Source organism: Tripterygium wilfordii, chromosome 4 (assembly GCF_013401445.1).
Source record: "Tripterygium wilfordii isolate XIE 37 chromosome 4, ASM1340144v1, whole genome shotgun sequence".
Taxonomy (NCBI): domain Eukaryota; kingdom Viridiplantae; phylum Streptophyta; class Magnoliopsida; order Celastrales; family Celastraceae; genus Tripterygium; species Tripterygium wilfordii.
In genome coordinates, this window is record NC_052235.1 from 7,347,073 (window position 1) to 7,367,601 (window position 20,529).

The 20,529-nt window shown below is 37.4% G+C and overlaps 4 protein-coding genes across 10 annotated transcripts; 2 read left to right on the plus strand and 2 right to left on the minus strand.

Moving 5' to 3' along the window:
• Window positions 1-200: 200 nt before the first annotated feature.
• Window positions 201-4,990, minus strand: LOC119997628 (BTB/POZ and MATH domain-containing protein 4-like). Of its 2 annotated transcripts, XM_038844771.1 has the most exons (5): window positions 4,554-4,990; window positions 2,849-3,194; window positions 2,438-2,717; window positions 702-987; window positions 201-562 (listed from the first exon to the last, which is right to left on the minus strand). In XM_038844771.1, the coding sequence occupies exons 1-4, from the start codon at window positions 4,910-4,912 to the stop codon at window positions 719-721; spliced, it is 1,254 nt and encodes a 417-aa protein (XP_038700699.1). In that variant the 5' UTR covers window positions 4,913-4,990; the 3' UTR covers window positions 201-562; window positions 702-718. The 2 variants fall into 2 exon arrangements, with proteins under 2 accessions (XP_038700699.1, XP_038700698.1); XM_038844770.1 differs by having other exon boundaries at window positions 208-987; window positions 4,554-4,989.
• A 905-nt stretch (window positions 4,991-5,895) lies between these two features.
• Window positions 5,896-11,275, minus strand: LOC119995909. Of its 3 annotated transcripts, none has more exons than XM_038842383.1 (10): window positions 10,998-11,275; window positions 9,765-9,987; window positions 9,478-9,635; window positions 9,219-9,364; window positions 8,522-8,584; window positions 8,338-8,430; window positions 7,806-7,967; window positions 7,280-7,371; window positions 6,734-6,867; window positions 5,896-6,486 (listed from the first exon to the last, which is right to left on the minus strand). In XM_038842383.1, exons 1-10 carry the CDS (start codon window positions 11,092-11,094, stop codon window positions 6,152-6,154), a joined length of 1,503 nt encoding a protein of 500 aa, XP_038698311.1. In that variant the 5' UTR covers window positions 11,095-11,275; the 3' UTR covers window positions 5,896-6,151. The 3 variants fall into 3 exon arrangements, with proteins under 3 accessions (XP_038698311.1, XP_038698309.1, XP_038698310.1); XM_038842381.1 differs by having other exon boundaries at window positions 9,765-9,993; XM_038842382.1 differs by having other exon boundaries at window positions 5,896-6,483; window positions 9,765-9,993; window positions 10,998-11,274.
• A 653-nt stretch (window positions 11,276-11,928) lies between these two features.
• LOC119996029 (pentatricopeptide repeat-containing protein At1g34160) lies at window positions 11,929-15,262 on the plus strand. Of its 4 annotated transcripts, none has more exons than XM_038842531.1 (3): window positions 11,929-12,033; window positions 12,238-14,264; window positions 14,391-15,262. In XM_038842531.1, the coding sequence occupies exon 2, from the start codon at window positions 12,253-12,255 to the stop codon at window positions 13,984-13,986; it is 1,734 nt and encodes a 577-aa protein (XP_038698459.1). In that variant the 5' UTR covers window positions 11,929-12,033; window positions 12,238-12,252; the 3' UTR covers window positions 13,987-14,264; window positions 14,391-15,262. The 4 variants fall into 4 exon arrangements, with proteins under 4 accessions (XP_038698459.1, XP_038698457.1, XP_038698456.1 ...); XM_038842529.1 differs by lacking the exon at window positions 11,929-12,033 and having other exon boundaries at window positions 12,040-14,264; window positions 14,391-14,619; window positions 14,756-15,262; XM_038842528.1 differs by lacking the exon at window positions 11,929-12,033 and having other exon boundaries at window positions 12,040-14,264.
• Window positions 15,263-17,584: 2,322 nt separating this feature from the next.
• On the plus strand, window positions 17,585-20,407 carry LOC119996877. Its single transcript, XM_038843657.1, has 5 exons — window positions 17,585-17,816; window positions 18,433-18,504; window positions 18,642-18,752; window positions 19,138-19,264; window positions 19,709-20,407. The coding sequence occupies exons 1-5, from the start codon at window positions 17,585-17,587 to the stop codon at window positions 20,322-20,324; spliced, it is 1,158 nt and encodes a 385-aa protein (XP_038699585.1). The 3' UTR covers window positions 20,325-20,407.
• The last annotated feature ends 122 nt before the right edge of the window (window positions 20,408-20,529 follow it).

Sequence of the window (20,529 nt, forward strand, 5' to 3'; positions counted from 1 at the left end):
AAATTTGTTCTTCCAAGCTCAACATCCTCGCTTAAACCTAAAAAAAAAAGTCTTAATATGTTAAACGGTAGATTCTCCTTATCTATTACTGTTCCTCCCTTAATTTTCACGTGAGATCACAACTCATTGATGAACAAAACTACAAAAACTTACATTTCAGGTATAAAGTTAGCTAAATAAGATGACGACATCAATCCACAGAAGGTAAAAGGTAAACAATTCTCGTAATAGGCAGGATCAAAGACAAATAAGATATACACAAACTCTACCTCCACATAATATGTGGATAGACTATAATGTTTCCATAAATTGAACATTTGACCTCTAGATTATATCGTGCAATTCTATCACTGTACAGGTCCCTAGAAAAAGCATCTAAACAAGCTAGCTTTACATTATCTTATTTGCTTTTTTCCAGCAAGAAGCACATCACTTGTTCAAACATCCATGGACAAAATTTGGACTGCATTAGTCTGTAAAGGTGAACTCTGATGGTCGATGAACACCATAATTTCCTGCTGATTACATATTTCCCACTTCAAGAAAGATATATTTAACCAATCTGCACCACATTCATTATAAAACAAGGCAGTTAGTGTTTCAATCAACCTTCCATCCTTTCTCTTCTCGCTATTTGCTTGTATCACAATATCTGTTTCAACTCATAACATTGACGTCATTGGACAAGACAAGGTTAATACCATCATTTATGATATTATTATCCTTCTTGGCTAGGACTCCTGCCTGGATCAATGACGTCGAGGGGGACACCCAATCTTTCAATTCTTTCCCCTTCGCTGCCCCAGCTTTGTTGCCTTACACTGGCATCATCTGTATCGCCGCCATCAGATAAATGTGCCCACGTGCTTTGGCCTTTCCCCCCTTCGCTAAATCCTTCCCCACAGCCTGCCATCATCTTTAGGAGCTCAGATTGCAGCAATGGGCCGTTCTCTTTGAGATACTTGTACCCATCAGAGCGCATAACAGCTGCATCAAAAGGGACAGTCAGAGAACGAGGAAGCCAGAAGTTTAAGCGACAAGGAATATTACATATTTGCATTAAAATATTATGAATGAAAAGAGAATCAAAAGATATGCCAATTGGAGAATTTCAAGAAACAACCAACTTTTGTGTCTTGATGCCACCACTCTCTCTCCTTACAAATGCTCAGACTGATCATCAACTCTCTCGGATTGTTATCTTAACAGACTTGTGTACTCTACTGTTATTTCCAGTTCATACAACGAGGGCCTTCACTCCCTCCATGATGAAGCATATATGGAGACAAATCTCGAACCAATAACTAGCACTGTATTGTACATTCTGTGGACTCCCTGGAGTCAGTATCAGCTTTTGTATCCAGTACATAACCTAATTGTTAATCAAAATTCTCACACCAAGAGAAAGCAATGTTTATCATGAATCCAACAGGACCGTAAATTAACTTATAAATAGAAACGGCAATTTGCACCCAGGATATCAAGAGCCCTCACTAATGTTACGGAATAACGGGCAATGATGCATCTAGAAAACCACCTCCAATTTGGGACAGGCTTAGGGTTCACCATGATGCCGTAAAGCTAGCACGAGTGATAATAAAGGTATGGGGCAAAACATATATTCCTGGGAAACCAGTGACATCTTTGACAAGATTCTGGCTTTATCAACGGCCCATTACAAATGGAAGTCCTGATTTAGGATAAGAAAGTACTGTGATGAAAGAAAACACATCACTAGTCATAAACCCTCATCAGATGGAGTAGAGAGGCCAGAACCTACTACAATATTAAACCTTCATTTGAGGCTTTTATCGAGACCACACTTTGGCATTTAAAAAATAAATGGAAGACTGGAGGGGCCAAAACACTTTTTAACATGTTATGCACAACAGATGGACCTATCCCATAAGATGTGATGCATATGGTGTTACTATACAGATGATTTAAAGTTGTTTTGTCAAACCCAAAGGGATATCCGATCCCAATAGGAATGCACAGTTTCCCCTTTCCTGCACATATTTCCTTTTTTTCTCAGGACAGATATGGTGAGGGAAGAAAGCATATACCATAATTAGTTGGAAAAGAAAAGGAACATTTAGTGCAACCACACAACTGATCCCAACTAAATTTGAGCTTAAGACCATAAAAAGAGAAAGGAAAGGGGGTTCAAGCTTAAAAATCAGTCAATATGCAGACAAGGAAAAGAACATAGCTTCAGAGTTTGCATGAGAGAAGACAAAAAAACTCCTACACACATCAAAAGTACTTCATACATCTACCATGCCAGTAAAGGAAGTAAAATATTTTTGAAAAAACATGCGGCAAGACTATGTAACCTATTCACAGAAGCAAAACATTATAGCACTTAGCACAACTCTACAAATTTTTGAACATGGAAGATATCATGAAAAAGGCAAATCAAACTGGACTGACGTACCTACAAGGTTTTCAGCAGCGAATTTTAGGCAAACAGATTTCAGGTCTGTTGCATGGTAACGATCAGCCAGTGCCAGAATATGGGGAACAGATTCAACAGATACATCCTTGCAGAGTGCAGATGCACAGATTATTTTGAGTCTAGGCAAACCATATTTTTCAGCCGATGCTAACAGCTTTGCAGCTAATGTGTCAAATACAGATGACATGAAAGATGAACTTGATTCCAACAGCTCCTTATCTTCAACCAGAGTATCTCTGTAAATGAAGTGTAGCAAAGCCTGGCGATACATGAGAGAAGTTTTCATAAAAATGGGGACCAACTTACTATGTGCTCCAGAGCTGTGAAAAACCACATAATTCAATATATAGCTCATTATATTAAAAAAAAGGAAGATTAAACAAATGCTACCTTAAAAACCTTAGGTTCCATATCCGTAACAACAATCTCATGATTATTTTCCTCCGTTGTGTTGAAAAGTTCAGTTTCAAATACAGGAGAACGAGCAGCCAAGACCAACTTGTGCGCATGAAACTTTTCACCAGACACAATAAAGGTAACATCAGAGTAAACCTCATCCTCCAGTAACATACCAAATTGAGTTCCAATATCAGACTCAGGGACCTGCACAGAATGCAATCTTGTGCGATCTATTCCTGACACTACAACACCAACAGTGCAGTCAATTTCCAGGCAATCGTCCTTGAGAAAATCTGATGTTTCAAGCGATCCTCGTCTGAAAAATCGTTTGAAACCCCTGGATAGCAAAAACAATGAATAAGTAACCGGTAACAAAGAATCAACAATCATCCAAAAAACAAACGAATTCATCATAAAAATATTTGTTTATGATAAGAGTTAAATCTCTGACAAAGCTTCATGCTAAATTAACTATAGCATTGCAGTGGATTAACATAACCACCCACTGCTGATAGTAAAGAATAAAGAACATTAGAACAAAAGGTTAACACGGGCAGCGCCAGACCATTCCACGAGCACACAAGCATACACAGGTCACATGCACACCCACCCAGAGATGCAAATTTTTATCCTTTTTTAAAAAATTTCTTCCTTACCTTGAATGTCATACAGTAATTAAAACCAAAGCTCAATATTCATAAAAGCAATCGATACTCCCTTCAAATAAAGATCATATACTTGGCATGTAAGTTCAACAACTGGCACCAATGATCCCCCAACTATACCCCAAGACATTTTTAATCCTCTACTTTTAGTATGCAAAACTATTAGGAATTTTCGTTTACCCCTATGCTTTCTTGCAACCAAAAGGTCATCGGTTCAATTATGAGAAACAGCTTCTCCACCATAGGACTAATGCTGCATACATCTCGCCCTTCCTCAACCCCACCTACACAGCAAGATCCTAGTACTGTAGTTCATGACAGTTGTTTACCGAGGTTTTAATTAAATTAAGGTATGTCAACTCTATTGAGCCCCTCCCATGCGGACATGTGGCCTAGTCATAGAGTTGCAGGGGTGCAACCTAGAAGTCACATGTTCCATCCCTAAAAATAGTCTCACTACATATGTGGGGGTAAAATCTGCTTACATCTTGTTTGTCCCCGACCCCTTCCACTGCGGCATTTTGTGTACAGGAGTTGTGTACTTTATCATCTTAGGAGCACCACCGCATATGATATCACTCCCCAACTCATAAACTCCACAATGTTACAACTTAGAACAACTAACACAAAACATCCAAAATTTACTGTTACATGACACGCATCTTCCATAATATCTTGCACATGCACTTCAGTAAGATATTGGAATATCCATCAACCTCATCTTCCGAGTCTGATATCCTTATTTATCCTCAAGAGATCCAAGTAAAGATCTCTTGATTCTTCTAGCAGGCCTGGCTTAGGAGGGAGATGCCTGTCACCTATCTCACCCCCTACTCTAACACAGATTAAAACCTTATAGTTACATATACAGTAAGCTCCTGCCTCTTCTATTTTGAATATCTCAGGCCCATAGATTGTCTATGAAAATTTCTGCCGTATGGAAACCAGAATAAACAAAAAAAAAAGATGCACGGTATATATAAAAAGCCAAGCAACCAAATGAAAAACAACAACAGATAAATTGTACGCACCACATGCTGCCTCGGTACTTCAAGGTCGGGGGACCGCTCTCAAGAGATAGATCGAAGTGGCTATGCACCTTATGTTTGCCTTTACCACTCTGGTCCACCAGTGTGAGCTCGAACAAGGCCCGGACATCGGCGCCCTCACTGGCCAGCGCGATGAAAACGGAGACATAAGCGGAATTATCCTCCCGATTCTTGCCGTCGGGGAAGAAGTATATAGCCCACTGGTGGCCGGCGACGGTGAAGATGTTACTGGCGATGTATTTTCCGACTCCAATACCCTTGGCCAGGGAATATCCACGAATTGTGAACCTGTGGGAGCCGTTGATGGTCTCCGTAACGGAGCTGGATGTGGAAGGGTACATGAAGGAAAGAAGAAGAGAATGAGAGGCGTTTGGGAGGTGAGAAAGCGTAGGAAATCGAGGTGAAATTTTTGTTTGGAGAAAGGGAAAGGGTTTAGGCCACTGGCTCTGGCAATGGTGGGACCCACGTCATTGTCCAGCGTGGTCTGACTAAGTGACTAGGCCGTGTTTGGACATAGCTAAGCTTACGGAAATTAATAATACCGTTAAAATCAATTATTCAAATTATGCAATATAAATTCTTACAGCAAATATAGTTGCATTCAATGATTTCATTTTTTTTAAGTAGATCAAAGAAGAATTTTTTTTTAACATTCAAGAAATTATATATTATGAGAGGATATTTTGACTAAAACAGAAAGAACAAAATAGGAATTCAACTAAATTCTCTTGTAATAATAAATGACATGATTGAATCATTGATGGAAAGCTTAAATAAAAAGTTACGGGTAAGTGTTCGTGGATCATGCTCTGGTATTAGGGTTCAATCATCTTAAGAAGCGTGAATTTTCTATTAGTGACATGCATGGTTTGTGAATTATTGTCCAAACCTAATGGGTTTTTTTTTATGCGCTACCAAAAAGTATTGATCGCAAATGATTTTGTGATCTATTGTGCAATCTCAATGGGAATATCGAGTCAAGTTTTTCTCCTATCCATATCGAAAAGAACATGCTGAGTCAAATCTTCTTCATGTAAAACATGCTTTAGTTGATCGGGAAACGATTTTATGAAACCATACAGGTTTTATTTCCGATAGGAGCAATTGACAATCGAATTCAATTTTTTTTCATTATTTTCGTATTCGTACCAGTGCGAAGAGACTACCCGACTCCAATTAGTTCGATTATTCAAGAATTGTGGCGTTGTGTTTATCGATCCGATGGTTTGTGATCTATTGTGCAGTCTTAGTGGGGTTATTCATTACACACCCAACTAATTATTGAAGTTTTAAGCCAAGCCAAGGTCTTATTATCCATAACAAATCATGCAAAACACTGCATCGAGGCTTTGATTATAAAGAACAAAAAAACTTCCAACATCCACTCACAATGAAAGCATGCAATGGTCTTTCAGCTCCATGTAATATTCAGTAGAAATTAAATCTACCTACATACAGACATACACCAGAACCCACTTTTACACTGTTGAATAATTGCAGAAACCATACAGAGATTTCTCGATCAAGCTACATGATGTTAACTTTCCTAAATCTGTGGCTTCAGTGTATCTCTTACTACTCTAGTCACAAAACCAATTAAACCACCTGAATTGCTTGCAGCTACCTACGTTAGTCTTCTCGTCTGTGGAATCCGACTCACTTCCCGCTCTTTCCTCTGAACTATCTGAACTATAGTCATCAGGAACGAGCTGTATTCGGTTAGCATTATTAATGATCCAATCAGTGAACTCTGGAGATGCAGACAATTCAGCTACAGCCTGCCGAGTCGATACTTCAGTAAAATCTTCCCACTCTTTCTTCGTGAACTTCTTTCGCATTTGCATCTGGTGGAAGGTTGAATAGTAATCCCGCCTAGTCCTTGTCCCTGGATGAGTAGATGACGATATCACACCTGCTACAGGTAAAAAATAAATTGTAAGAGATCCTAATGAAGGGTTGCTGAAAGTCCCGTGGCCCAAAGCCTCGCTAGATGCGTGAAATGATTGTAGCAAAGCTACCATAGGTAATGAAACAACAATTTAATCTTATTCATTATTTACGGATTTATGGGGTGAACTACAAAATCTCATATAGATCCAACAACAATAAGTAAACATGTACAGAAACGTAAAAGAAACATGGAAGGCAGCAGAAAATAATACCTTTTACAGGAGAATCAGACCAAGCATATGAACGCTTCGGACTGTTCCACATCTTCCCACCAGAGCCATTTTGTGGGGACCTGCCAAGAAATTCTGCATGGTTGTGCTTCATCATCACCCGTCCTGTCCTTTTACTGTCGACAGATTAAGATTGCATATATAAGTGAAAGTTTGATGGTCAGCAACAAATATCTAGTTCAAGTATGCATGAAGTATGATGAAAAATCTATGAATCGCAGGAGGGAAACCATATTCCCAATAATATAGCAAACAGAGCCTACCGTCTCTTCTTTATTCTACCAATTAAGAAAAAAGAAGTATATCCTTTTATGCTTGATTCTTGCTTTATTAAAATCAGAAAAACCCTTGATCAATGGTCAAACCCACTACTCTAATGGCCTATCAAATGCACAATAAGTAAAACATGATTCACATTTCTGCTATTAAATGGTTAAATGAAGAGGGTAAACATAACATTCCAGTAGGAACAGTTCCTAAATGTCAGATTAGTTTTCTAAGAAGTACCAAGGGAACTGAGGAGCTTACCTTGAATGAAACCACTTTGGGGAAGTTATCAGAGAGCACACTGCATAGCAGGTTACAAAGGAGCCCATTGCTAGAAGAGAATCAAGAGTGCTCTGCAAATAGTAAAAGAAAACAAAACTTGAGATTATACAGCATTGCACGGGAAAGCGAGGACATACCATGTGCTATTGACATAATGTACTTAAAAAGAAATTTTGAAAGAGGATACGCCAATAAAATAGAAAATCAGCTCCGCAAATAGAAAAAAGAAAGAAAGTAGGCATGATAACAAGTTCTAAACAATGTAACCCAGGCCTCAGAATCTGATGCATTATGCAGTGAAAGTACTGGTAACAAGGGGGTCAAAGTCATCTTTAGATTATTAGCTATATGCATGCTGATGCCGCCATGTATGTCCAAGTAAAACATATTTCAATCTATAGGAAAACTAGTGACATAAAGCACAGCTAGGCATGCTGCATCAATATGTACTATGAAACATTACATGTAAATAATGTATGCAGGGAACATCAATGCAATAGTGCACCTGAAAGATTAAGGTGGCAGCAATAATGCGCATTGCCCATTTCACAAATTGCGCAATGCCAACATCCACAGTTCCATCGTTGGAGATTACAAATTTCCTGACCATCCAGTAACCTAGAGCTGCTCCTGCAAGAATAATTCCTACTAGTACAAATATGGAGACCTGTAAGAGAAACAAGGAGAATAATTATTGTCAAACAGTTACAACATAATGAAGCATACCAAACAGATATTTAATAACACTGAAAATTTAAAATTACAGAAAGATATCACATCATAAGTAATAAATTAGATTCTTTCAACCCCTTCCCATACCAGAAATACTAAAAAGAACGGATATCAGACTGAAATTAAATACAAAAATTAATATATTCTCTCCTTTACTGTCACTTTTATAGTACACTAGCATAACAATACTTCACTGACCACGCAACATACAGTTGAAAAAGCAACCACAACTTGAATCTAAAAATGCTGATCATGTTGGTCAAAAACATTGCAAGAAAGTTCAACTAAAGGGAGCAGGAATTCACCGGATTGTACATCTCTTCACTCAGCCCAAAACTATTAAGAACAGAATTCACGAACATCGAGAATTGATGTAAGAGAAAAGAACCCACTCCAACCTGAAACAATAAACAGTAAAACACATGTTAGAATGAAACATTACAGATTAGGTGAAAGTGTAACATAAGGCCAAAGTAAAATCATACTCACCAGTGATCCATATATGGTAAGATAGAAGAAATTTTTCCTTCCAGTTGGCAATAACTTCATTCCCTATGTCATTATACCCATATAATAACAAATTAACAATGAGTACATCTCAATTCTCAAGTAAAACAGAACACTGAGCAATAATAAAAGATATCTATGAGAAATACCCAGCACTGAAATAAAAAGATGCACCATTGATAAAACATATCTAGGAACACTTGTGCATGTATATAGAACCCTTGAATGATAATGCATCAAAACAATGGTAAGCAAAGTTCATTCTCTTTTACAAAGTGGAGCTTTCATTATCTTTGGAAACAACAACTAAAAAAAGAATTTCAAGCTGAGAAGTTTCCTAAAAGGAAAGTATGTTATCAACAACATAACCATCAAAACAAAACAGTTCCAAGTAAAACAGATCCATATATTTAAGTATGTAAAACCCAATCAAGTCATGTGGGATGGTAGCCACACTGTGCAATTCTTTTTATTTCAGTGCAATTCATAGGCCACGGTAACTTAGGAGGACCATACATCCAGAACATTTATAAGTTATAAGATTTAGATTTACTAGTACCAGAAAGCTGGAATTATAGTATTGTCGAACCAATGTATTGCAATTATTTCTTAGTTCAAAAGTAGGAGAAAACTCCACAGCATTAGTAACATTAAAGGGAAAAATCACTAAATTTGATACCTGGAAAAGAAGAATTATAATAACGAGAAGAACTCCAATGACCATTGACGTGCTATAGTAAAAAGGAACCCAACTGCTGACAATGGGAGCGGACAGCAGTAGAACGAATCCCACAGCTAGAAACAGGAGACGCCACCGCTGAGAATCTGAACAAACATGAACATGTCAGGCCACAGACAATCTAAAGGAAACTGAAACAATAGAAGACAGGCATTCTAGCTACTAAATAAGGAAAAGGGAGGGTAATGGGGAACCAGACCTTCTTCAACAGAAACTCGGACAGAACCAGATATATCACCACTGAACTTCACATCAACATATCTGCTCACATAAGGTGACATGACAGAGCTCCATAGCCCCTTCTGAAGAGTTTTCCACTCATCCTTTTCGCATTGACACAATCCAACTGAAGAATTCCTGAAAATGTTCCATGAGTGAGACATAGAAATCCATATAATATCTAAAACGTTAAGTTTACGAAAATTGTGCAAGATAATCCAAACAAAGGAACCTAACATGAGAATAAATGTAAAAATCTCAACTTACCGGTGAAAACAAATCTGAATTTTACCATGCAGTCTCTCTGGAATTTCAACAGATGGAATCAAGGTAACTCGAAATGCAGAGGCATAACTTGCGAGTGTCAATCTGGAGTGACCAGAAACCTGGACGCGTTCACACAACAAAGTATCTTTTGAACCACGAACAGATAAATGCCTGGATATGTAACGTGGAGTGATATCTAGAACCGGATGTTCTAGGTTAATTCCTGAGACTTCATAGTGCCAAGGATCAGTTTCATTCAAACTGGCAAAAAGTTCAAGAAACAAAAACGCATGTAACAACAAAATCATTGTAAATACACACAGAAATTCACATGATATATTAGCTATGTCAAGAAATATATATAAATTCACCACAGCAAAACAGATACATCTGCAACTCCAAAAGTTTGGAAGTTCATCAAGCAAACATATGCTAATAAAACCCAACGAGGTAAGCCAGTAATCCACTAGGAACACAAGGTCTACATAGACATCTTTGACAATTACAACACCAAAACCCTTCATAACAGTCCTTTCAGATATTGAAAAACAACCGAAGCAATAGTTAACTGCATGCTAACAAGTCCAATTTATCCAGGCATTACCTAGTAATCCAAATGATGATGATTGACGAATAACACATGCCAGTCTCATAAATTTCCATCAACACCACACTTATTCTGTATATATACAGCAGTTCGACTAAGCTCACCTAATGGCTTGCCACTAATATTGATAAAAAAAAGAGTAAAAAACCTTGCTGTGATGCATATTCATACTGAATAAACCTTACTACAAATTTTAGCACTTTAAAATTATCTGGTACAAGAAAAATCCAGACTTGACAAAACAAAGCCCAGCTGCAGAATGCAGACTTGATTTATAAATATTATACGGAAATCCAATTCTTTGTGCACATTCAAGCAAACAACATAAACGATAAAGTCACCTCTAAAATTCACCACCCCTGGGAAACTATCTTTCATTACCGATATAAATAACCTATGAAGAGAGCTAATATTAGTCTCATAGACAATACTTCAATTGGTTCCATTATAATCCAGTAGAAGGAGATCGGAAGAAGAAAACAAGCCATTCCCACACATGTACAACATCAATTACAAAGCAAAAAAAAAACCCTAATATCCTCTCCCCGAATTATCTCGGCCACCATTACCAAACACATCAATGAAGGTAAAACGCAAAACAAAGCAAGGAAAAGAAAAATAATTACCTCTCAGAGTTGTCTTGTCAGATGCATGAGCGAGGTTCGGCAAAAAGAGTAAAAAGTAAACGAGGAGAAGAAGAGAAGTGGGAGAAGAAGCGCCCATCGGTCTCCCTCCGCGTTTGTGTAAACAAAGAGAGTGGAAGGACTGATCGAGCTTTGGTGATTCATATGTCTCGGTTTGTCAAAACTCCGAAGCGATTAAGCCTCTAACTGCGTCGTTGTTAAGCTTCCATTGCGTCGTTGTTAAGCTTCCGACGCCTGAAAAAAAAAAAAACGTTAGGGGTTTATTTTGGGGAAAAATAATATTTGCTCACTTTCTTTTTTTTTAAAAAAAAAAATTTCTTCAACTTTGTCCTTCAACTATATTGAAAGGTAAATATTTATTTGTCTTTCAAATAATAAGTTAACTAGAAAAATTAAGGTGATACCTATTTGACATATAGAGACAAATGATATATTTTCAATAAGTTTATCATTACAAGAGAATAAGCTGTTTTTTAATATAACTAGCCGTGAAAACTTAAACTGTGTTATTATGGTTTTTAGATTATCGTTTGATCGAAATGTAAGTTCTCATATTAGAATATGTATAAATAAGGTGAAATGTGAATGCCCCAACCCAACAAATTTAAATTGAGTTGAATGTCAAAATAACTAATATGATATTGGAAAAGGAGGTCGGGTTCAACTTTTATCTTTTGCTACTTAAACCCCTAAACCCCCACTTATGGGTTGGGGGACGTTGGGTTGAAGTAAATTTACATCTAATAAAACTACATGGACCAAAAATGTTTTACTACATATTAGAAGAATTAATTGAGACTTCTCAACCAAAATTAAAAAGAAATTAAAAAGAAAAAGAAAAAATAAATCTCCGGGGCTAGCATAATCATTAATGGACTATCCATTTATAACCCAAGATGTTCCAGCCCATCGGCCCATACCCAGGCACAGGGTCAGAACTCAGAAGCACTTGACGGGACTGTAACAGAGAAGCGGAAGCGGCAAAACAGGTTCAATACCTGAAGAGGAAAGATTGCGGGTAAATCACGCCAAACATCACTCCTGTATGTATCTTGTTGTTTGTGTAGGGTTTAATCACAGTCTCTCGGATCATTTTGGGTTTTTCTTCTTTAAATTTTGTTAGCTAGGTTACCAAATGAATGTTGGAATGCCACACTATTGGGTATTTGATTCTGTTATTGCTGTGTTTGGTTTTTGGTGACAATCACATATGTTGTTGCAGCTTCCAATCTTTCTTATGGAATTGCCTGTCTACCTGGAAACTCTGCTACAAAAATGCAACTCTTTCCCCCGCATCAAGCAACTCCAAGCCCATCTCATGACCACCGGCAGATTTCAATTCTGCCCTTCGCGCTCAAAACTTCTCGACTTATGTGCCATCTCTCCTGCCGGTGACCTCTCCTTTGCGTATCATATTTTTCGGAAAATCCGGATACCTAGGACCAATGACTGGAATGCCATCTTGCGCGGGTTAGCCCAGAGTGCTAATCCCGTCAAAGCCATCTCGTGGTACAAGACCATGTCCCATGGATCCCATAGAGTGGATGCACTAACTTGCTCCTTCACTTTGAAGGCGTGTGCGCGTGTTTTAGCTTGCTGTGAGGCCACCCAGTTGCACTCACAGGTGGTGCGATACGGGTTCATTGCTGATGCTAAATTAGGTACCACCTTATTAGATGTATATGCGAAAACTGGCTGTCTTGATAGTGCAAAGAAGGTCTTCGATGAAATGTCTAAGCGAGATATTGCCTCATGGAATGCGTTGATAGCTGGATTGGCTCAAGGGGATCAACCCATCGAGGCTCTGTCTTTATTTAAAAGAATGAGATTCGAGGGATTGAAACCTAATGATAGAACTGTTCTTGGTGCTCTTTCCGCGTGCTCCCAACTTGGTGCTGTGAGAGAAGGCGAAAAGATTCATTCTTTCATAAGGGATGAAAACTTAGATACGAATGTGCAAGTTTCCAATGCTGTTATTGATATGTATGCAAAATGTGGGTTAGTGGAGAAAGCGTGTTTGGTGTTTGATAACATGACTTGCAAGAAGAGTATTGTCTCATGGAACACCATTATCATGGCGCTTGCAATGCATGGCGATGGCTACAAAGCACTTGAGCTTTTCAAGCAAATGGCTCAAGCTGGGGTGCCCCCAGATGTTGTGTCATACCTTGCTGTACTATCTGCTTGTAACCATGCCGGATTAGTAGAAGATGGTGTTAGATTATTCAATTCGATGCCAGCTTGTGGTGTCACTCCTGCTGTTAAACATTACGGGAGTGTTGTTGATTTGTTAGGCAGAGCTGGGCGGCTCAAGGAGGCTTATGACATTGTAAATTCTATGCCAATGTATCCTGATGTGGTTCTTTGGCAGAGCTTGCTTAGTGCTTCTATCACCTACAATAATGTGGAAATAGCAGAAATTGCATCACAGAAGCTGGTGGATATGGGTTCTAGTAGTTGTGGTGACTTTGTTCTACTATCAAATGTTTATGCAAAACACGAGAGATGGAATGATGTTGGGAGGGTGAGAGAGGCTATGAAAAGTAGGGATGTAAAGAAGCTGCCTGCTTTTAGCTATATTGAACTAGAGGGTACGATGCACAAGTTCTTCACTAATGACTACAGCCATGAGAAGTGGAGAGAGATCCATAGGAAAATGGAGGAGATTAGTTTTAGGATTAAAGAGCATGGCTATGTGGCTGAGACTAGTTTTGTCCTTCATGATATAGAAGAGGAGGAGAAGGAGAGTGCTTTGTGTTATCACAGTGAGAAGTTGGCTGTGGCCTTTGGTTTGACTAGTACCAATGAAGGGATGCCAATTCAAGTGATCAAGAATTTGAGGATTTGTGGGGATTGTCATGCAGTAATTAAGATCATATCCAAGATTTACAACCGGGAAATTATTGTCAGAGACCGAGCTCGGTTTCATAGATTTAAAGAAGGTTCATGTTCTTGTGGAGATTTCTGGTGAGAAATTTTGTTTGGCATTTATTATCAATGTCATGCTTTAATGAAACTTGAAGTTTCTTAGGTTACAAAACATTGAGGAAGACCCTTGTAGAAAGCATATTGAAACCCGTCAACATGTTAGGAGCTCATGAACGAGCTCAAGTTTACGCGATGCTATGCACGCTCTACAAGTTCCTTGTCAATGCCCGCATACCTCTTTCTTGTAGAAAGCATACTGCAGGTCTTCAACTGAATGTTCCCCCACAACTTCCATTATTCCCGTGGATCAAACTAAGGAGGGTAAATTTGATTAAACCCTTTTTTCTTTTTTTTTTTTGCGATACTGCTTTTACTTACTGAAAGACTAATGTCCACCTATGATTTGCTATATACTCACCGATGCCTCTTTTTCTCGAATGATTGTAGTTTCCTGAGGATGGCATTCATATTGATGCCTCACCAGATGTCTATTCTTCTTTTTTGGGGACTACAGGACCCATATGCCCACCCAGGGAAAGGAGACCTTCGGTTCTCATATTCTGTTTCACAGTGGATGCTGCTTTTCTTCAATCAGCCAGAACTTTACATGATTACCTTGGAGCAACCTGAGGGTGGTGAACAACATACTCTTGGAGATGAGCAATATCCATCGAGGGTGAGTAAGATGGATCAAATATCCAAAGGAGGGACTGTTGTCATGTTGTCATCTAATGCTTGATTGTATACTTTTCCCTCTAGCTCAGGGATTACTAGTAGTATTGACTATTGAGTTCTCATCTTCTGTTTCTCAGTCATTGGATCTTGGTTATCGTAAAGAGGATGTTCAGCCGAACTTCCTGTGATTACCATGGAGCTATGAACATCATTATAATTTTGGTGAAACTGTGAAATAGGTGTAGGTCTCTGAAACTTCTTTGCATTCGCCAGAAGAAGAGGGAACTCGTTCCGTCTGTTGAAAACATTTACATTCCCTCCTTCTTCATGTATTCCAAACCAAGAACTGGAAAGTTAGGTCAAGGTCCTTCAAGCACTGATGCAGCTCAAGTTTCTCCTGCCATTGTTTACGTATAAGGATTCTGCTCGGTGGATTACTTCTGCAGACAACATCAAGCTGAAAATTAACAGAAGATGGATGCTTGAACAACAAAGGGTTTGATTCAAACTCAAGTGAATTAGCAAGTCATTTCTTGTATCCGTAGGGGATTGTCCTGTATGTTTTTTGTTGTGGGAACTTCTCCTTTGTATAGGTTGAGGCTATATTATCAGTCTGGAGTGAAAGAAAAGAATGATCTTTAACTTGTTTTGGTTTATTTACATTGGAAAGAATGACTTTCCCGCGCCATTCGTTGGGGTTGGGTATGGCGAGCGCCTAGGTTTGGTTTTGGGCTGCTTACATGGGCGGGCTGAAATCCAAATGAATATCAAGCCCAAACCCAAGCCCAATATCCACACCATTTATGGTCATTTTAATTTTGGTTCTTTCTGGATATGTTATTGCATTTTACAAACGGTGTCCGGGTTATGCTAGCTCAATTATGGGGATTTCTTTTTGTTTTAAAAAATAGATTTTTATTTTGATCGGTTTACGAATCTAATGATATATTTGATGTGAAACAAAAATCAAATTAAACATGAAAAATGTATTGAATGCTTTTGGTATATATCAACAGTCCAGAATTGTCACGCACTTTTCATGTTGAATTTGATTTTTGTTTCGAAAAAAAATATTGTTAGATTCATAAAATAAATCAAAATATAAATACAAAATTATTTATAGGAAAAAAATAAATTTGAGACCCCCATAATGTGTATTTTTTTTTTACCGCGGCCCACTGTCATCCTTTTATGGATGAAATAAAGAATTTAAATTTGACTTTATCCTAATTAATGACTTAGCAAATGTAGTAATATTATGAATTTCATTTTCAGGTGATAATCCTTGCATGATATTTTTTCCCAAATTGTCACAATTTCATGCCTGTTTGGGGAAAATTAAGGTTTCCATAACCATTGAGTTACCATAGACACAATGACCACCTAGGAAAAAAAATAAATCCACCTAAATTTGTTAAGATTGGAAAAAAAAAATTCTACTTAAGGTACTAATATGAATATTCCTTCATTTGGAAGATATTATTGTACCATTTTTATTTTCATAAAGAAGATTTTCTTAAAATATATTGATTCTTATCTAGTTATTTGTACCATATATAAATATTGTGACATGGTGCTTAGAAAGAATATATATGTTATATTTATCTTGAAATGATTTATTTTTTCAATTTTAGAAAATAAAATTTTTTGTTATTAAAAAATAATTAGTAAGGAAAATCAAACATGGACACAAGCAAGTCACTAGGTGTTAATGCAATGAACTAAACATGGATCCCATGGGGTGTGTATTCGATTAATTAAATCGGTCATGGAAAGAATTTTGACCTAACCGAAAATTTTCAATTAGAGAATTTACTTTGTTCCAAAATTAATAATATTAATCTAATTTAGATCAAACTAAAATATTTGGATTCGGTTTTGATCAATTTGATTAAAAGAAACCTAATTTTGGTCTTTATAAGTCCAATTGATGCAGGGGGAAGATCTCGAATTCGAGGGTGATGTCTATCATATTTGGATTGAGATCGATAACAAGAGGATTTGATCTATGTGCGCTAAAAACAAAGTAATAATTTTTAATGTTTTTTATTTCCTCATTATAAGTAAAGTAATATCTTTTACGGTAATAATTTTTAGTAGTCAAATATTTTTTTATTAAGAAAATTGTGATTTAATTAGGGTTATCAATGCTCTGTAAACCTAACAGAAATAGGTTTTTAAATTCTTCATTTGAGTAGCTTTTATAATTTAATAAAACTAGAGAGTTTTTATCCTTTTTAATACTTTCGTTCAATTTTTGGTGCATTGAACCACTAGAAGCAGTTTCGTTTTTAATCCAATTGATGCAGAAAAAGATTGTGAATTCGAAAGTGATGTCCATATTATTTAGATCGAGGTAGACAAAAGAGAATTTGACCACCCTAAAAAAAACATAATTACGGTTGCGTTATGAATTTAACTTAATTAACGGTCGGATATCAACAGTTATTACCGTTATTTCAGTTATCGGTCGACTCTATTAAAGAAATATGTAATTTTTTTTGAAAATAACTGACCGGGAAATTCGGTTATCAGTCGATTCAGTTATCTCGGTAATTTTGATTACCCCTACTCAATCCCTAGCCCTAAGACCCAATCTTACATTAACCCTAATAATTAATCACATCAGTAAATTTTACTTTTTTTTAACCAACTAGACTAGTATTTAAGAGGACCCCTAGTCACTGGTGCCTTCACAAAATTCGAAAACCAGAGTAGTTAGAATTTCTTCCCTCTGACGTCGCTCCATCTTCTTCTCCCTCTCACTGTGACACAACATCAAACATGTAAAAGACATAGACTGCAAGAGCTGAGCTTACCGCTACCAATGGAACTATCAAGATTACCAGTCAACATGGACAGTCCTCTACACATGCCTAAGTTTCAAGCTCAGGTGATTGTGTACTGTTAGCATTTCCTTTCATGTCTTTCTATCTTTTCTCTCTCACAGTGGCAGAAAATAAAAAATGTACAAGACAAGATTGCAAGAGTTGTGCTACCGCTACCGATGGAAGTATCCAGAATACGTCGAAACCATGGATGGTCCTCCACATTTGCGTCTGTTTCAAGCTCGTGTTATTGTGAATGGTCAGTCCTTCGACTCCCATGACCAATTTAAAACCAAGAGGGCAGCACAAAATGAGGCTGCCAGGATGGCGTTCGAGCATTTCTCTTCTCCGGAATTTGCTCCCCCTGAAGGTAATGACTTCATATTCACAATCTTAATGAAAACTATCTTGGAATTGCTTGTTTGGTGGAGTTGACAAATTGTTGTTGCAATTGCTTGATCCTCTGTTTGGATTGTTGGGGTTCGAGAAACCGCGGGAGAATTAGACTTATAGTTATACTTACCATAATTGATCATGCAATGTGGTTTTTCTTTAAATGGTATTGGATGGTTTTTGGGTTTTTTTACAGAGAGATTAGACCATGTTTTTGTGAGAAAGAAATTGTAGGGAATGAGATGCATGTACACTTGAATTGGATCAAAAGGGGCAATAATATTTCAGATTGCTGGCATAGATTGTGGAAATCGTTGAAAGTATGTGTTTTTCTTTGATTGCTTCTAGATTTGAGGATGTACATGGATACTTAAGGAAAATATGATTGTAATTACTATTTGATATAATAGGAATGAGATTTTTACATATATCAACCGGTTGATCAAGAACTTTTACGCGGATTTTCATTTATACTTTGAAAATGAACTGATAGACCAATAGTAATTCCATTGTTTCTTTAAGTTTGATGTGTAAAATACTTTACGAAAAGTCCTTTTATTTTTAACCCGAAACTGGTTCTCTAATCCTTGCAGATGCTTTAATTTCACGCAAAAAGGGTCTTTCATGGGTGGGAACTGCTAAAAAGCCCAATCATGAATTCAAAGGTGAGAATAAAATTTAAATTCCGAAGTTCTAATCCTTGTTTCCTCCTCTTGCGACTGAAGATCATAGTTAACACTCCTAATTAAGGAGCGGCTGTTGTCTTCTAATGCTTGACCCTATGCCTTTTCTCTTCTTTCAGAGATTGAATACACGTTCTCTGGTCCCTCGTCGGTGGATCTTGCATATCTTCAAGAGCACGTGCAGCCTGAACTTCCCGCAACTCATGTGGAGGAAGCTAAAGAATTTCAAGGTGAAATTTTCCTAATAACTACAGTCTGATTTTAGCATGAATTTGGCTACTCAAATATGAAAAGAAAAAAAATCAGTTAGCTTCCACTTTGTGAATTCTCCTTAGCCAAGCCATTCAATTTTAAAGCTGCTTTCTCCACGAGTCATATACTGTCCATGTCCTTTACATTAATGGAGCTGATTTATCACATATTCAAGATTGAAAAATCTGTTAATTTTCTTATTTGAGTTCGAAAGGTATTCAATATAGGTGTTTTCACTTCCCTAGCCATATTCACGACCTAAAATATTAGATCCATGATATTGTGTGTTTATATGTCATTGGTTGAAAAATACATTTGTAATTCATAAATTGTTTCTGAGCAGTTTCTTCAAATTGTTTACAGGAAATCCTGATTATATGATCCACACTTCTTTCGACTTCTACAAGTCGGACACTTATATCGCGCCTGGGGTTGGAAATACCAGCTCATCCAGCACCAGTGATATAGTATACCCAGCCAATCTCCTTAGGTCAGTTACTCCCCATGCTCGTGTTGAATTTTGAATTAAGTGTATCAATGTACAGAAACCATGGCAATGCTTTCTTCTCCTGCACGAACTCTATCATACGTATGCATGTTAAATGGGTAGATTTCTGAAGCTAATGAGTTAGCATTACTAAATAGTATACGGAGAATTGTTTTTAGATGCTTTTCTGAGTAGTATACAGGTTTTTCCATGGTAAGACGATCTGATGCGTAAAAAAAGAACTATGTTTCTCTGTATATCAGGAACCAGTTTAGCATGTTGGGTAGTTCATAATTGCTTAGGACATGCCCTACGTTCGTGGAGTCTTGAAGGATTGCTTGCATATATTCAACGACTGATATCTCCTGAATCATTATCATCAAAATATGAAATCAACATTCGATTGAGTTTATATTCTTAAAAAATCCTTTGCCTTCTGCTACACAGGGAAGACATAACCATGGTGAAATCTGTTGGGGAACATCCTAATTATGTTCCTCCGCCGCAATCCACCACCAAATCTGAGGAGAAGAAGCCATTTATCGCTGTTGACTCAAACTTGTCTTCTGCATCAGCTGTACGCAAAAGCATTGATGCGCTTGATCCAACTAAAAATGAAAAATCTGCTGAAGCACCTAGAAGGAAATCACTTTCTTCTAAATCTACTACAAGTCTTGTCACAAAGCCGACAGCCTCACCAAAATCTGAGACGAGAGCAAGGTCTCCTAACAGTCAAGGAAAAAGTAAAGCAACTGCTTCCGATTCTTCAAGGTCATCAACAAGCCGGAAGAAGTTCAACCTGCTGTCATCACCGTCCTACTGGTTATCTCACATTAAGCTTTCCGAATCAGCTTCAAAGCACTCAATTTCGCTTGGTTTTTTCAAACTAGCATTAGAAGCTGAATGTGAACCAATTCAGGTGCTAAAGGATGCTGCCATATCCTACGCCAATCGTCATGATCTCGGTGAACCGATGAAAGAAGTTCTTCGGCTTTACAATGTCCCTAAATTCTCTGGATCAACTGGTGCTGGAATGAGCAATCTGAAAAGAAGCAACAAATGATCTCTTAGTTTTTATTTTTATTTTTTGTTGAATTCATGTGTCTTGGCTGTTTGAGCAATATTCAATCGTAGTTGATTGAAATATTATCATTTGTAACTTAATTTTCTTCCCCAAATAAAGAATAATAAAGTTGATGTAGGGGGCATCAATATTCTATATGACCAACGTGCACACTGTGATTTACGGATCTCAATGTTTTTATCTC

What these genes read in the sequence shown, in the direction of transcription:
- LOC119997628 (XM_038844771.1), bottom strand. Translation starts at nt 4,912, where the DNA reads ATGTACCCTTCCACATCCAGCTCCGTTACGGAGACCATCAACGGCTCC. An exon ending in TGGAACCTAAGGTTTTTAAG is followed by an intron (nt 2,718 to 2,848) that starts GTAGCATTTGTT and finishes ATGTATCGCCAG; the next exon opens with GCTTTGCTACACTTCATTTA. An exon ending in CGCTGCTGAAAACCTTGTAG is followed by an intron (nt 988 to 2,437) that starts GTACGTCAGTCC and finishes CTTTTGATGCAG; the next exon opens with CTGTTATGCGCTCTGATGGG.
- LOC119996877 (XM_038843657.1), top strand. Translation starts at nt 17,585, where the DNA reads ATGTACAAGACAAGATTGCAAGAGTTGTGCTACCGCTACCGATGGAAG. An exon ending in GCCCAATCATGAATTCAAAG is followed by an intron (nt 18,505 to 18,641) that starts GTGAGAATAAAA and finishes CTCTTCTTTCAG; the next exon opens with AGATTGAATACACGTTCTCT. An exon ending in GGAAGCTAAAGAATTTCAAG is followed by an intron (nt 18,753 to 19,137) that starts GTGAAATTTTCC and finishes AATTGTTTACAG; the next exon opens with GAAATCCTGATTATATGATC.
- LOC119996029 (XM_038842528.1), top strand. Translation starts at nt 12,226, where the DNA reads ATGTTGTTGCAGCTTCCAATCTTTCTTATGGAATTGCCTGTCTACCTG.
- LOC119995909 (XM_038842381.1), bottom strand. Translation starts at nt 11,094, where the DNA reads ATGGGCGCTTCTTCTCCCACTTCTCTTCTTCTCCTCGTTTACTTTTTA. An exon ending in TTATAATTCTTCTTTTCCAG is followed by an intron (nt 8,585 to 9,218) that starts GTATCAAATTTA and finishes ATAATGACATAG; the next exon opens with GGAATGAAGTTATTGCCAAC. An exon ending in TTACCATATATGGATCACTG is followed by an intron (nt 8,431 to 8,521) that starts GTGAGTATGATT and finishes TTATTGTTTCAG; the next exon opens with GTTGGAGTGGGTTCTTTTCT.